General features: G+C 50.1%; 1 protein-coding gene across 7 annotated transcripts in view; it reads right to left on the bottom strand.

Annotated features, from left to right (window-relative positions):
• MCF2 (MCF.2 cell line derived transforming sequence) overlaps positions 1 to 14233 on the bottom strand; it is a 50719-nt gene extending 36486 nt beyond the window's left edge. For 6 of the 7 annotated variants that reach the window (XM_085060755.1, XM_085060753.1, XM_085060756.1 and 3 more), the window contains exons 1-3: positions 14030 to 14233; positions 4301 to 4369; positions 3638 to 3752 (exon numbers count right to left, since the gene is read on the bottom strand). In XM_085060755.1, coding sequence (XP_084916881.1) covers positions 3638 to 3752; positions 4301 to 4369; positions 14030 to 14153 — 308 coding nt within the window. In that variant the 5' untranslated portion in view covers positions 14154 to 14233. The remainder of the gene's footprint in view (positions 1 to 3637; positions 3753 to 4300; positions 4370 to 14029) is intronic. The other variant, XM_085060758.1, reaches the window with a different exon arrangement.
• Between the last annotated feature and the right edge of the window lie 522 nt (positions 14234 to 14755).

Raw genomic sequence — 14755 nt, 5'->3', positions numbered from 1 at the left:
TTTTAAAAGGTATGTCTCTGACCTACAAGAAACAATTCCCCAACTCCCCATCATATTTCCCAAGAATCTGCAATTGAAAAAATAAATAGTGTTTACACAGAACTGCTGTAATCATAATAAAACCTGAAGAAAAACCTCAGAATCCAAGTCATTTAGCAAAGGCAGCCAGAGTGTAGTGCACTGCCAGTGAATAAAAGGCAAAGTAAGCCGTTTACTCAGGACAAGGTTATACACAGAGCAGCCTCTGAGCATGCTAATTTACTTTTATCAGTTCCCTCTCAGAAACAAAGAAGAAAGTTCCCAGCAGTCCAACAGCCTTGACACCTACTGTGGGAAATTTGCCATTTACTGCAGGGCCAGTGGAGAAAGTCTGTGACTATTTGCAACCCAGGCCTTGCAGGTTTATCAGATTTCCAGGCCTGTGATGTACCTTTTAGAGTGACAATAAAAATAAATCGATGCTTTCTGCCAAGGCTCTGGGGGCTGTTTGTTTGCATCCAGCAGCAGAAAGATGGAGACAGATAACCAGGGCAAGGATTATTTCTCTCTGGGTGCTTCTTGTCACTTTTTTTCCCCCTTATCCTTAACTTTGTATGTGTTGCAGGATGCACCAGGCTAAAAATAAAGACCTGGGATGTTTTGCAGGACTTGAAATTGGATCCTGGAGTCTGCAGTTGTGAGATTTAGCACAGGACTGAGAGACTCCTTGCCGCTGCTGGGATCAGAGCATGCTGTCACGACCTGCCCAATGCTGAAATTCAGAGGTATTTATAGCCACCAGCACCCTTCACTGTGCCACTGCTCTGTGGTATCAGTCACAGCTCTGAACCACTTGGTACCTCACTTCCCAGTCTAAACGGAACAGGCAAAGCTTGTCTAAATACCAAAAAGCTGGACAGTCAATGAATAGAATAGAATAGAATAGAATAGAATAGAATAGAATATTTCAGTAAGAAGGGACCTGCAGTGATAATCTAGTCCAACTGCCTGACCATTTCAGGCTGACCAAAGTTAGAAGATGCTGTTAAGGGCATTGTCCAAATGCCCCCTGAACACTGACAGCTTGGGGAATCAATGACACCTCTAGGGAAACTGTTTCAGTGTTTGACATCCCTCAGCAAATAAACATTCCTAATGTCTTGTCTAATGCCCTGGCACAGCTTTGCACCATCCCCACATGTTCTGACCCTGGATCCCAGGGAGAAGAGCTCAGCACCTTCCCCTCCCCATGCCATCCTCAGGAGGCTGCAGAGAGCAGGGATCTCCCTCAGCCTCCTTCTCTCCAAAGCAGAGAAGCCCAGAGCCCTCAGCTGCTCCTCACAGGACATTCCTTCAAGCCCTTTCACCAGACTTGCTGCCCTCTGGCCACATTCAAGGACCTTCACATCCTTTTTAAATTTGGCACCCACAACTGCACACAGTACTCGAGGTGATGCCACACCAGTGTCATATACAGAGGAATTTTTTTTTTGTTTCAAATTTTACCTTAATAACAATTAAGACAGATTTTTTTGTAAGAACAGTCTTACATATATCAAAATTGACTTCAATTGATTTTCAGTTTTTTCTTTAAGCTTCTACTGGAATTCTGGCTTACCTTGCAAGAGATAAACTCTTTCAGGCTAGGGAAAAGATCTGTATTTGTTGTAAATACACAGTCCTCTGTCCAAGCCTGGATAAAGTGCTGCTTTATCACTCCTAGGGTCTCTTTTCTGCAAATACCAGGATGTCACACTCACTGTGCCTCTCCCACAAGCTCAGCACTGCAGGTGCTGCTCAACACAGCCAGCCTGAAGGCAGGCAGGGCAGCATTTTCAGTTGGATGTGCATGGCATAGAAAGTGGGGCCCCACTAGTTATTTGCCTTTGCAGCTCTTCCACACAAGCACTTTCTGCAGCTGCCTCCTGCCTGCAGCATGGTTCCCAGGAATCCTAAAAATCACCTTGCTTACAGGACTCACCTTCCTCCTGGCTCTGTTATTAATGCACTCGCCCTGGGGACTCAGAGTAGCTTCCAGCATCCATCTCCTTTATCTAACAATTATTTCCAGGAGAAAAATGCCTCATGAAATTCAGCTTCCCAAAATACTACAAACCATTCAGCTTCCCAAAACAGTACAAACCTGGTATCCATGAGGTTTTCTCAGACTGGGATGGGTAGGACACCAAGCAGTTCCTTTGCACAGGAAAGGCACAGTGTGAGGTTTTGATCTCTCCCTGCACACCCAGAGGGAAGGAGGTGTTGGTGCACCAACAGCTAAACGAAACTAAAATCTAACTCTGATATTTGAGGAAATAAAATACCTCTGGAAGATAAATATTTACCCCTTTTAGGGACTTTCTGAGCTAAAGTCTGAGCTCTAATCCCACAATGAGATGCTGCTGAGGGACGAGCACACAGAGGCATCAGAGCTGACACAGACCTACCCTCCTCACCTAGGTGATGCTTCTCCTGGTCACCTGAGCCTTTCAGCTCCAAAGTTCTAGGGAGAACATGTTTTTAGGGTGATCAGATATTGGGGCAGGCTGTTATGGTGGTAGGAGGAGCAGAGCAGGATGATTAAAGTGGTTTTACTAAAAACACGCTGAACATGTTTGAATCACCAGAAAGCTTGCAGCTCTCATTAGTTTCCTGATTGAGTTTGACCTATTACAGGGCCAGCAAGGCTGCTCATCATGCTAATGCCAGGGTGTTTACAGTCAGATGGAACAAGAAGCCTTGGAGGAACCAGACAGAGCTGGGAAGTGCAGATGCACAGAGCAGGGCTGCCTGCACAGGACAAGGACAAACCCCTCTGGCCAACACACACTTGGCAGGGTGCTGCTCCTGCTGGGCCAGGAGCCCCTGGAACCTCAGAGTTCATCAGAAAGAGGACAGGGGAGGAACCAGAGGCTCTTTTTTTTTTTTTTTTTTTTTTTTTTTTGTGAACAGAGGTGCCTAACACTCCATACTTCTTTCAAAGCAGCTGCTAATGGAAAGCTCCCATCAACCTGCTCTCCCTGCAGGAAGAAATTTGCCAAAGCAGGCATTATTCAAGAAAATCAAGCATTCCAGGTAACTGAGTCACCAGGCTCAGCAGCAAGAAACAGGAGGGCCATTAATCTAAGTCCACAGCCCCGTGTGAGGCACAGGCAGACTGTCAGCAGCTTAACCCTGAGCCACAGCAGGTAATGGGAGCTGCTGCTCACTGCTGAGCCATCGCCTGTCTCAGGGACCCCAAACCTTTGTTCCTGTAATTAGCCTCTTCCTCTGGTTCCATTTCTCTTTCTCCACAGTAATGACTCTCTATTTGTACACGTCAAAATGTTCTTCTGCAGCGGCATGGCATATTTCAGTGGTGACACACGCCACAGCTTGAGGAAAGCTAGTTGTTAATTACAAACCTAATAAACTAAATGTGTGATACATTCCAGCTGACAAGTCATGGGGATGATGTCCACTTCTTGCTCTGCAGCTCCTGGCACGTTAACTATCACACCTGGACAGCCCAAGGCTTTGCTTCCATCCCTCCTTTGTGCTTGAGAGCTGAAGGAGCCACTCAGCCCCACACAGGCACCACCCTGAAGATCCCCAGCCCAGCCCAGGCAGGACCCACAGCTCTGCCCACCACAGACAGGAGCTCCAGGCAGCCTCATACCTTGGGACTGACGTTAGGTAAGTCAGGACTTTGGATACATTCTCCTCTGGCACCTCGTTGAAGCGAGCGTTGTCGGGGAGGGTGATGATCCAAGCCTTGTCCTTCCCTCTGCCACCTGCAACAAACACAAGGATGATTCCCTGGCCTTGCTTTGAGGAGAGCCAGCAGCACAGCCCAGGTGAGCCACTCAGCTCAGAAAACACACTGCCACTGGCAGAGAGGATTTTTCACATGGCCAGAATAGCAAAACAAAGGCAAATCCTGCCTCTGAGTCCAAGCACAACACACAAGTGCAGGTGGTAGAAACAAATGGATTAATTAACAGATATTTCCTTTATTTACTGAGTGCACTTTGCACAGGACAGCAAAAGAAATCAGAGCTACAAGGGCAAATCAACACACTGGTCTGGAATCCACAGAAATACATTTCAAAGCAGAGCTTGTTAATGTGTTGAGTGTTGGGAGGTAAGAATATCTTACAGGATGGCACGAGACAGAAATCTGATCTGCTCTTTCAAACTGCCTCAATGTTTTATTAACCACATTTCTAGTGGCACTGGATACTACCTGTGTGCAGGATCATTCTGACAAATAGGAGTTTGTCTGGAGTATTTAATTACCACAGAGAGACAGAGAGACCCTGAGGAAGTTCTCCATACTCACCAGACAGAAAAGCAAACTCTTTCATCAGATCATCACTGATGTCCTTTGCACAGATGGGTATTGCAGTTTCTGGAGAAAGGGAAAAGCAGCAGTCAAAAAGGAACCACAAATGCAAAGCAAACACATTTATCAGTGTGTTAACCCAAAGGTGGAACTTGAATCAAATGCAGCTTCTCTAAACTGTACATGAATTTTTGTAACAAAGGGTGAATGGCCCTAAGACATGTTATTTCTGTTGTTTTTAATGACTCAAGCATGGTGAATGCCACAAGTCAGCAACAAATGTATTGCCAGTAAATGGACCAAGGCAGCACTGCCTGTGAGCTTCAGTGCCCTCCTCTCAACAGGCCATATCCAATGGAGACAGATTTTAGATTTTGGAGTTACTAATTCTACTCCCTATTTTACACAGCCTGCCAGTGCTTCCCAGCCTTGGCAATGCACTGGGCTGAGGGTTCTGCTGGGAGCAGCAGCATCCAAGGCTGCCACACTGGGAACAAGGCTGGGCTTGCAGACTGATACACTCTTTAATTTTGAACAAATGAGCTTCTGAACCATGTTTCCACCTGGCATGGGGCCACAGACATTGGAGAGGCTGCTGTTGTTATGTTCAGTTATTAGATTTCTTCCTAATTAAATAATGGGAGAGGCTGTTTTAACACCATATTTAGCACCATGATCATTGCAGTGGCAATGAAGCAAATCAGAGCAACAGACAACTTTACCTTTCCCTGGGAGGAGGAAACAAAGACCAGACTGACTAAACACAAGAGGAGTTTAAAGCTGGTAGGCATTTTTCTGGATTATCTATAAATGGAAAGACAGCTAAAAATTAAATATCCTGCTCCCACAAATGAATGTTTTAAAGCACATCTATACAGATTAAAGTCCTTGGGCTTTCTGCTAATCAAATTTTAAACACTGATTATTTCACAGAGTTGGTCCTAGGGAATAACCTTCTGGCTGTTTTAAATCAGACAGGCTGCATACTTCAGCACACTCCAGCATAATCAATATTTACTCTATTGCCCTTTTTCCAGAAGCTTTCTGGTCACTTCTACTTTATCTAAAGATTTGTCAGTTCTGTCCTGGGCTGTGTGTTGCTGCAGCACAGCAGCCCAGATGTGCAGGAGGTGGGGAATCCTCTGCCAGCCACAGGCTGCTCCCTGCCCTTCTGTGCACACTGCTGCTTTTCCCTCTTGTAGATAAAAAGGTGAGTTTTGTTTGTTGAGGGTCGAGCTTCAGTCCCACTGGCATCTACAGAAACATTCTTGATTTTAACAGGCTCTAGAATTGGTCTTGGTGAGAAAGAAGTTTGCCTTGCAAAGATATTTCAAATATTTGTCTCTCATTCAACTGCTTCACCCAACTTGAGGACAAGCAGCAGCCAGAGATTTCTCCTCTATTTATTGATTTTTTTTACCAGGTCAATGGTTTCATACTGATAAAATCCACATTTAATAACTTAATGAGCTCCAACACACAAAGTAGATTATATCAAACCTGTGTCATTGAAAATGCAAGACAAAAGCCCAAGCTGTGCACACATTTGCCACAAATCTGTGTGCCACAAGTCCCCAAAATGCAGCACTAGCCAAGCCAGGCAATATTGCCACATGCTGCAACACCCCCACGACTCAAGTGCTCAACAGGAACACCAAACACACTCCAGGTGGACAGTAAATGAGGTTTTTGTTTTGGTTTGGCACTGATAGGAGAGGGATGTGCCAGTTAATTGAGGCTGATAGGGAAACAGGCTGGAGGAAGGAGGTTAACCTTTGCATGGTCAAAAAACCACTTCATTAAAAAGTTCCACAAGCCATTTCCTCACTGAGAGCCACTGAACAACCTGCAGGGAGGTAGGGGGAGTTTGTGTCCATCCTCTGGGGACAGGATAACCCAGCAGTGCCAGAGGAGCAGGATGGCTGCCCTTGGGCAAGGTCAGGGCACAACAACAGCCTGGCTGTGGGCTGATCTGAGCTGCTCCTTGGCCACCTCATCCCTGCCACTCACTCTGGTTGGCCACTGAACTCAGCCTCCTGGGCAAATATTAGGGAAAATCAAGCGCTGGCATCAAATTCAGCAGCATGTTGCTGTGCCTGAGGCACATCAGCTGGATGTGCAATAAATCCTGTGCAGCAGCAGGACCTTTGTCCTCAAGTATTAATCTCTGGAGAAAGAGCAGCGAGGGGCAGTGAGGCAGCAGAGATATCAGCCTCTCCAACAAGGCTTCAGTTGATGTTCTTTAGCAAACTGGGGATTTGTTATTTAAAGGACACTCTTGGGACAGTACAGAAAGGACCCCAGGGCAGTGCCCAGTGCTGGCTCTGCACAGCACAGCCAGCCTGCCTCTCTTGGCACAGGCTGCAGGAAGTCAAGGTTTCAAGGAAGTCCACTCCTTTCTTTCCAAGCCAAAGAGAGGCTTTGTGATCATCAGATGTTACAAAATCAAGCCTGAACTCCCCATGTTCAGCATCTCAGAGCACTTTACAAACTACACTGCTGTCCCCCCACAGCTGGCATGAGCTCAGCTTTTAGGGTCTACTAAAAAGCAGCAGCATCTGGATGGTAAATTGTCATAATAGTGTAGTACCATTTTTATACAGGTTCTAAAATGGGCATTCATAAAATGTTGCTGCAATTCTTACATTCAGAGAACCCTCTGTAGGGGGGAGGTAGTTGCCATGGTACAGAATTTTGGAGGCTGTGTGAAGCCAAGCAGGGAAAAGACAAAGGGGAATTCAGAGCTCTCCACCCCACTGAGAAAAGCCAGTGGGGCTCAGCAAGGAGCCCTGCTGAATCTTTCCTATCCCCACCTCTTGGTTTCCACAGTCAGGAGCATTTCCCAGGGTCTCCTCCAGAGGAATTGTCTCGAGGCCAAGGCACAGCCTGCAGTGTGAGAAGGATGCTCACTGTCAGAGCTCAGCCCTCTGAGCAGACACAAGCATGGAGGGACTGTCATGCATGTGGATCCTGCCGTGACATGCAGGGAGGGACAGCTCCTGTCCCAGCCCAAATCCCTCTTGGAACACTCCCTTAGACTGAAGTGCTTTGCTTTTAGCAACTATTGTTTCCTTCCTTCAGCAAACCTCCCAGGCTGCAGCATCTGCAGGCAGCAGCTGTGGAACACATCTGCCAGGCTGAGCCTCACACTCAGCACCATGACCAAACACTGTCTGCTGCTCTGAAATCCATTTGGAGATGGCTTTGCTGGGAAGGAAGAACAGCAGCCTTTCATGTGGGGGTTGCTGCTGTAGTCTAGGAAACAAAACTGAAGTAAATCAAGGGAAAAGGGGAAAGGATCACCCTGAGCTTCTCCATGATCTGCTTGTCCCTTTGGACACCCAGCAAAGCAATATTTGGTATTGAGGGAAGCTGTGTGCTTCCCCAGCAAGCTCACACTGCACAGGATCCCAACATCCTCGTGGGCAGATCCTCCTGCCTGTCTCTGTCCTGCCCAGGAGCAGGACACACTGCTGGGTGCAGGCAGAGCAGATGTTTGCACAGCATTTGCAGGAACCAGAGCCAGGAGGGGTTGGCACCAGCCAGGTGGCATGAGGCTGGAGGAGATAGCCAGTGGCACGTGCAGGGGAGTGTGCACTGCTGTGGCACAGAACACCTCTTTGTGCTCCTCAACAAGGCCTGCTCCAGTCACCAGGTTATTTATAGTCCTGGTCAGAGCAGTGAGCTGACAGCCAACATCCTCAGGCTGCTTCCTGGGTCTGAGAGTAAACTCTCTGCTAGCCAAGAGCAAATCATGTCTCCAGTGGCTTCAGTCCTCACCTGGGAACAGAAGAGGCACAAATGCCAGCAGGATTTGGTGTCAGCAAAGAGCATGTTTGGTGACAGGAGCAGGAGAGACCCCTGCAGCCCTCATCCATCAGGCTGTGTCCCTGTCTGGATGGGTTGTGTGAAAGCTCACCAAAGGGTTTAAAACCCTGTTGAACCAACCTGGTGTTGGACCAACCTGGACAGATGGGTGAACCATGGGAATGGTTTCTGGAGACAGCAAAGACCTGAAGGTCTTGGGATCAGCCATGAAGTCCAAAAGACAGGGCTTGGTCCTCACAAGGAGCTCAGGCTGAGGGATCATTCTGCCCCAGCAGTGGGTTTGCAGTGTGCTCAGTCACAGGGACTCACAGGTCCCCCAGCCAGGACTTGTGAAGATTCAGAGGGCAGAAAAGCAGAGGAGCTGCTAGTAATGAGAGACATTTCCACTCTGCTCCACCACAGTCACCCACACAGAGCACATGGGGGTTAACAACCTTACACTGCAATTACAACTTTATAGCTGAGGAAACAGCCTGGCCTCAGACTCAAACCTGTGAGCATCTTCTCCCCATGGGAGAAACACCCTGCAGTAAAGCACTCCTTGCATCAGTGTCCTTCTCTCCATACCTGAGAAGTTCAGCTGCTAAAGAAACCTAGACTTTGTTGTGTGAAGTGCATAAACTGCTGTGGGACTCTCCTGCATCCACACGTGATCTCAGGTATGCTGCAGAAGCTAAATTCGTCATCATTAGTCACTTCTAACAGCACCTCTGAGCTGCACACACCCTCATGTGCACCAAACCCACACAGCTGTCTGTGCATCCTGCAAACATCACCCAGAGCCCTGGCACCAGGTGCACCTGCAGCAGAGACAAGGCACTGCTGCTGTCCAGGGCAGCCCATAGAGCAAATTCTCCTTCAGCCACCCAGTATGAACAACAAGTGCTGCTGCTGTGCCAACACCTGGCACCATCAACAGTTTGTAGTGCAGGTGGTGCAGCCATTCCCCGTGCCAAGGGAGGGACACAAAAGACACACTGAAATATTTATGGCCAAAAGCTCCAGTGCCTGTGACTGCTGCAGGTGCCTCTGTCCCCACAGCCCACAGGGACAGCTGACACCTCTCTGTGGCCATCTGCACTCCCCCAGCCCTGGGCTCAGCCTGCAGGCACCTGCACCATCCCCAGCCAGTCAGCACCAGGCTTTCATCTTGAGGGAAAGAGCAGCAATTAGATTGGGTTTGTAAATGCCTGTTTCTCTGGAAGATATGATGTACTGATCCCAAGGAAGATGATGAGGCTCCTGGGCCAGTTCTGTCAATATCCTCATGGCAAACCTCCACCTGCACACAAATCTCTGGTAAATTCTTGAGCTGGCAGAGGCACCTGCAAACCCTACTGCTACAGGGCAGCTGAACTGCCATCTCGAACATTTCCTGGGAAGAGCATCAGCACAGTGCAGGGAACCAGGGACGGCAGAGCCACCAGAAGAGCTGCACCCATGGGTGGACAGGGCAGAGCAGAGCTGGCAGCACAGCCTGACCCCAGGCCACAGGTGGCAGTGGGGCCATGCCAGGAGCAGCCAGCCTGGGTGGCCCTCCCAGGGAGGCAGATCAGCAGCAAACACCCTGAAGCCAGGCAGGACAGATGCAGCAGCACCCACCATGCCAGCGCTGCACAGGGACCTGCCTGTCCTGCACATGGCATCAAAGCCCCAACAGGATTAGTTCATCGCTAGCAGGGATGGCTCAGTCACCTCACCAGCTCCAAGGACTCCTTAAATTATCTTTCCTCAGACCAGGGAAAGATTTTTAAGGAAAGGCTCACTCTACTTCCAAGCTCCTTCTTTTCCTTCTCCCCAAGCACCTGCTCCAGCTCAGCGTGGGAAGCAGGATGCAGCACCAGATGGTCCTCTCTTCTGACCCAGGGGCTCTGCTTCCCTCCAAAGCCTTCCTGGGCTTCTGTGCAGTCAATGCTTCAGAGCAGACACACATCCCCATCACCCAAACCTGGGCTGTGCTCAGCTAAGAAACTGTACAGCAAAAAAAAGGGAAGCTTCTGAAAAACTAGAATGACCTTTCCAAAAGGCTTAGATTTACATAAACTGAGGATTAGAGGAAAAATGCAAAAGAAAATGCTGTGAAATGAAAAGATAAGAAGTAGGGAAAAATCATTAAGTCAGTGCAATTCAGGTTTGTGGAGCATCCCAGGCAAGGTGCAGCCTGATAAGGATCCCACATTCATGGAAACATCATCCTTTGGTATAGCTGTGGGAGCTGGAGTGAGCAGGAGGGTCTGCAGGAGCCACACTGCCAGCCAGGAGGAGGAGGATGGTGTTCAGGGGAGGTTAAAATATCCAGGCTGTCCCAGTGTGCTGGGGATCATGGATTTGTGGGGAGAGGGAGAAATCTCTTCCCATTTATATTTAGCAGCTGAGAAACTGTGGAAGCTTTGCTAAGAAAAGGTGAAGCAAAAGCAAACTAAGCAGCAACAAGGCTGACTTGTTACCTCCTGTTAAGCTCTGATGGCTTCATGTCCAATCAGAAGAATTCTATTCTCATATCATACCAAACTAAGCAAAAATTGGGAAAGATAAAAGTCAGCTCCACCACACATGAATTCACGTCTATTGCAAGAAATGTAATAAAAGATTCTCAACACCCACTCTTTTGGATTCAGCCACAGTGTGGGAGTTGAGAAAATTGAGTTTCTCGCTTTTCTAATATATAGGAGCCTCAATGTACTTTTATTTTCTCCCTTTTCCAGTTTCAGTCACTCTTCCCTTCCCAAGGACAGCAGGGGTGTTTGCACATCAGCACCAGGGCACATTTGCCAGCTGTGCAGGAAAAGGCACATTTAGCATCTGCCACCAGTACATATCTCTCAGACCAAACCATCAGCCCCCAAACCAGAGCCCATCCAGCACAAAAGACTGCCAAAGCCCAATAAAAATATACAGACACCAGTAGCTTTCCCATCATCATTCAATACCATGCCAACACTGTTTTATCAAAGAGGAATTCCAGCTTTGTGCACAAAGTAACTCTTGGGAAATATATCAGCAGTAAATCCTTGGGCCTCACTACCTGCCCAGGGAACCTGGAATGAAGTTCACTGAGGTCACTGGAACAATTTCTTTCACAGCTGATATGGCCAGGAAACTAAACTATGCAGCCAGGTTCCCCCAATGGCATCACCTGGAAACTCTGCTGTAAAGCAAGGGAAAATAAACACATTTTTTTCCTGAGCTGAAAGTGGAAATGCCCAATCCAGGCATTCCCCCACTGAGCAAAATTACATTTCCAAATCCAGCTGTGTTCCTGCAGCAGGAGCAGGCCTGTGGAACAGAAAGTGAGATGGGGAGGAGATTGCTGGTGCTTGCTGGCTCTCACAGCACCCAGCCCTGGACAAACACCCCAGAGCAGCAGGATAACTGTGCTGTGTGCTGGATCCCTATGCGATGAGGGAACAGCTCTGCCCCAGGAGATCTGACTCATCCCTGCTCCAAAACCAAGTCCAGCAGCGCCTGGGAGGAAAAAAGGACTCAGAAAACAAGGCAGCCCCACCCAGTCACTTCCACCACCACTCCTCACACTCCAGTTCCTTTGCCCACCGATTTTCCAATGGCCTTAAATTTCCCTTTGCTGGGGAAGCTGGCAGATGAGGTGTGGCAGCAGAGCAAGCTGAGGAGTGTGGGACCTGCAGTGTGCCCAGCCTGTGTGCCAAAACAGCCCTGCACAGTGACACGTGGCTGCTCACAGCACAGGCTGAGGACACCTGCCTTGTGGCTCCAGGATTTCCTTGCAGGTCCTACCTGCCAAAACCAATGCTAACAAAAGGCTCCCAGGACAGCACAAGCAGGAGCAATGTGCTCCAAACTGCCCCTCTCCATGCTCATGGGGGAAGCTCTGTCTCCAAGCATCCTCTAGCTCAGTGGTGCAGAGAGCACTTGGGAAAACTCTTTTCTTTCCCCCACCATGATTTACACTTTGGTTGTTCCCTCCCACACAGCCCTGCTGTCACTTCACTTTTGTCCTGGTGCATGAATGATAAGCCATTAAACTGTGGTTGTAGCAAATGCAATGCAGGGAGAGGAAGAACATCCCACATACTACTGACTGCTCCCAGACTACTACTGCTCTGGGGCCAGCCCAGAGGGTCTGCACTGATGGAAGTACAGAGCTCTGGGAGGCTGCTGTGGTTCTGCCATGCTCTGAGAGAGCTCAGGCCATTTCAGAGATGAGAATGGCCATAAAAGGCTTGGGATTTTTACAGGTTTTTATCTCACCCTAAGGCAGATATGGGCACATCACCTTCTACTAGAAACAACCAACAAGTTTCCAGTACTGCCACATGTACAGAAATGGTTAAAACATGGTGCCAGATCAGGCTGAATGCTCAGAAATCAGCAATAAGGGAAAAACCCTTCTGATGTATTTTTAATCTCATTATTTGGAGAACCTTACTCAACATTGTCTGTTTTTCAATATTTTATTTTAAGAACCAATGTAGATGCCAAATCATGGGTCTGGACCCTGCAGCTGTATCCACACAAGTGTGCCTTTGTGGGGATGTTTTGACTCCATATGACCATCACACAAAGGTCATCTGCCAAAAGCTATTTAGGGGAGAGCCCCAGTGCTCAGAATAAACCCACTACCTGCTTTCACCTGGTTTCCATAACATCACTCATAACAAATGTTCACCACCTCTGTGCCCATGAGGATTTAATCACATCCATTCCAGCAGCATCCTTTGCTAACTGACCATGACCAACCACCCCTGCCTACATTTATCTACTCCCTTTTCAGAGTGCAGGGAAACCAACAGGCTCAGGACAGGCAGAGCAGGAGGAGCTGCTGGCACATCTCAGAAGGGCATGTGCACCAGCAGCTCCTGGGAAGCAGGTGACAGGTTGGTCATGGTCCTCACCTGTGACACCCCCTGACAAATTCTTCCTGCACCCCCAGTCGTGCTTTTCAAACAGGTCAAGAAACCTGGAATTAGATGGGAAGAGGTTTTTTGGGTCAGTGTGTCTTTGTTGTGCCTGGCACAGCTCTGAGCACTCTGCCAGCTGCACGACCAGGAATGATGCCTCTGCCTGCTTTGACTGCCGACAAGGTGAGCATCCTGTGGTGACACTGGAGTCACCAAGGTGCCACTACCCTGCCTGGTTTGGGAAAGACCTCGCAGCAAAAATACCTGTAACTCCCCACAGGAAAATAACAAACAAGGGAGAGCTGCACACAGATTCTGAGCAGATCACTGCCCATCAAAGGAAAGCTCGCTGAGGAGCTGCGGCCTGAGGTAAGGGATCAGATTGCATTTGCTCCTCACGTTCAGCTGTGCAGCCCTAGAACCACAGCCACACAGCACAGAGCTGCTCTGCCGGCACAGCCTGGGCTCAGGGGTGTCTGAGAGCCAACGAACGAGGAGGGGAGACGAGGAGGGGAGATGAGGAGGGGAGATGAGCTGTCTAACACAGTTTACACACATGTCCCTGGGCCCGGGCGGTCACTGCCAGCACTCACATCCACCTTCCCAGGGAGCAGTTCATAGCTCCGGCCGCGGCAATCCGCCCTGGGACCGAGAGCATCGTGCTGTCCCCCAGCACCGCTCCTCCAGCCGCACCGTGAGCCACGATGACAGCGACAGGCAGGGAATGTCACCAGCGCGGGGACACAGCTGCTGCCGAGCACCCACCGTGCCGTCCGGGGAATAAACAACAGAATGACACCTCCAGTCCTCGGCAACCCGAGTGCGACCAGCCCTCCCGAGCTTCCCGGGCAGCGACAGCGGAGTGTCACAGCGAGCCGGCAGCGACAGCGGCACCGGGAGCGAGCCGGGGCTGGCGGGAGCGATGGGGCACGGTGGGGACAGCAGTGGGACAGCAGTGGGACACCTGTGCCCCCTGCCCGGGTCGGGGACAGCCCCGCGCCCACCGGCGCCCCGCACTCACCGGCGGCAGCCTCGAGCAGCGCGGCGCTGTGCAGCAGGCGGTAGTAGCGCTCCATGTCCCCCGCCGAGGTGCCCCCCGGGGGGGGCCCGGCCGGCACCGGGGCTGGGGACAGCGACAGGGCCATGCCGCGGGCACAGCTCCCGCCGGCAGCCCCGCTCCGCCGCCCCGGGCCCGAGCGGCCACCGCCGGGGAGGAGCGACAGCGTGGGACCGCCCTGGGACCGCCTTGTGCCAGCCCCGGACACCGCCCCGGACACCTCCTTGATACCGTCTGTGCCCGCCCCATACCGGCCCCGGACACCGCCCTGACACAGCCGCGGACACCGCCTGTGCCACCCTGGGACCGCCCTGACACAGCCCCGGACACCACCCTGTGCCCGCTCTGCACACCGCCTGTGCCACCCTGTGTCCAGCCCGGCCACCGCCACTGCCACCGCCGCTGCCCATCCCAGTCACCGCCGCCCCTGTCCTTTTCAGCCCTTTCCCCCGCTTTTTCCTTCCTGGTTTATTTGTTTGTTTCCTTTTCTCCGCCTTTCTTTTTCGCTCCCCCCGTGATTCTTCCCCCTCCTTTTCCTCTTTTTCCCCCCATTTTTTCCTCTATTCCTTTTTCCCTTTTCTCCTTTCCCCATTTTTTCCTCTATTCCTTTTTCCCTTTTCTCCTTTCCCCATTTTTTTCCTTGTTTCCTTTCCCCCTTTTCCCCTTTTTCCTATCCCCCATATTCCCTCT

This window comes from Lichenostomus cassidix, chromosome 4A (genome assembly GCF_008360975.1).
Source record: "Lichenostomus cassidix isolate B80296 chromosome 4A, HeHo_3.0, whole genome shotgun sequence".
Taxonomy (NCBI): Eukaryota; Metazoa; Chordata; class Aves; order Passeriformes; family Meliphagidae; genus Lichenostomus; species Lichenostomus cassidix.
The sequence above is the reverse complement of the archived record's forward strand: the minus strand, read 5'-3'. Positions and strand labels throughout refer to the sequence as shown.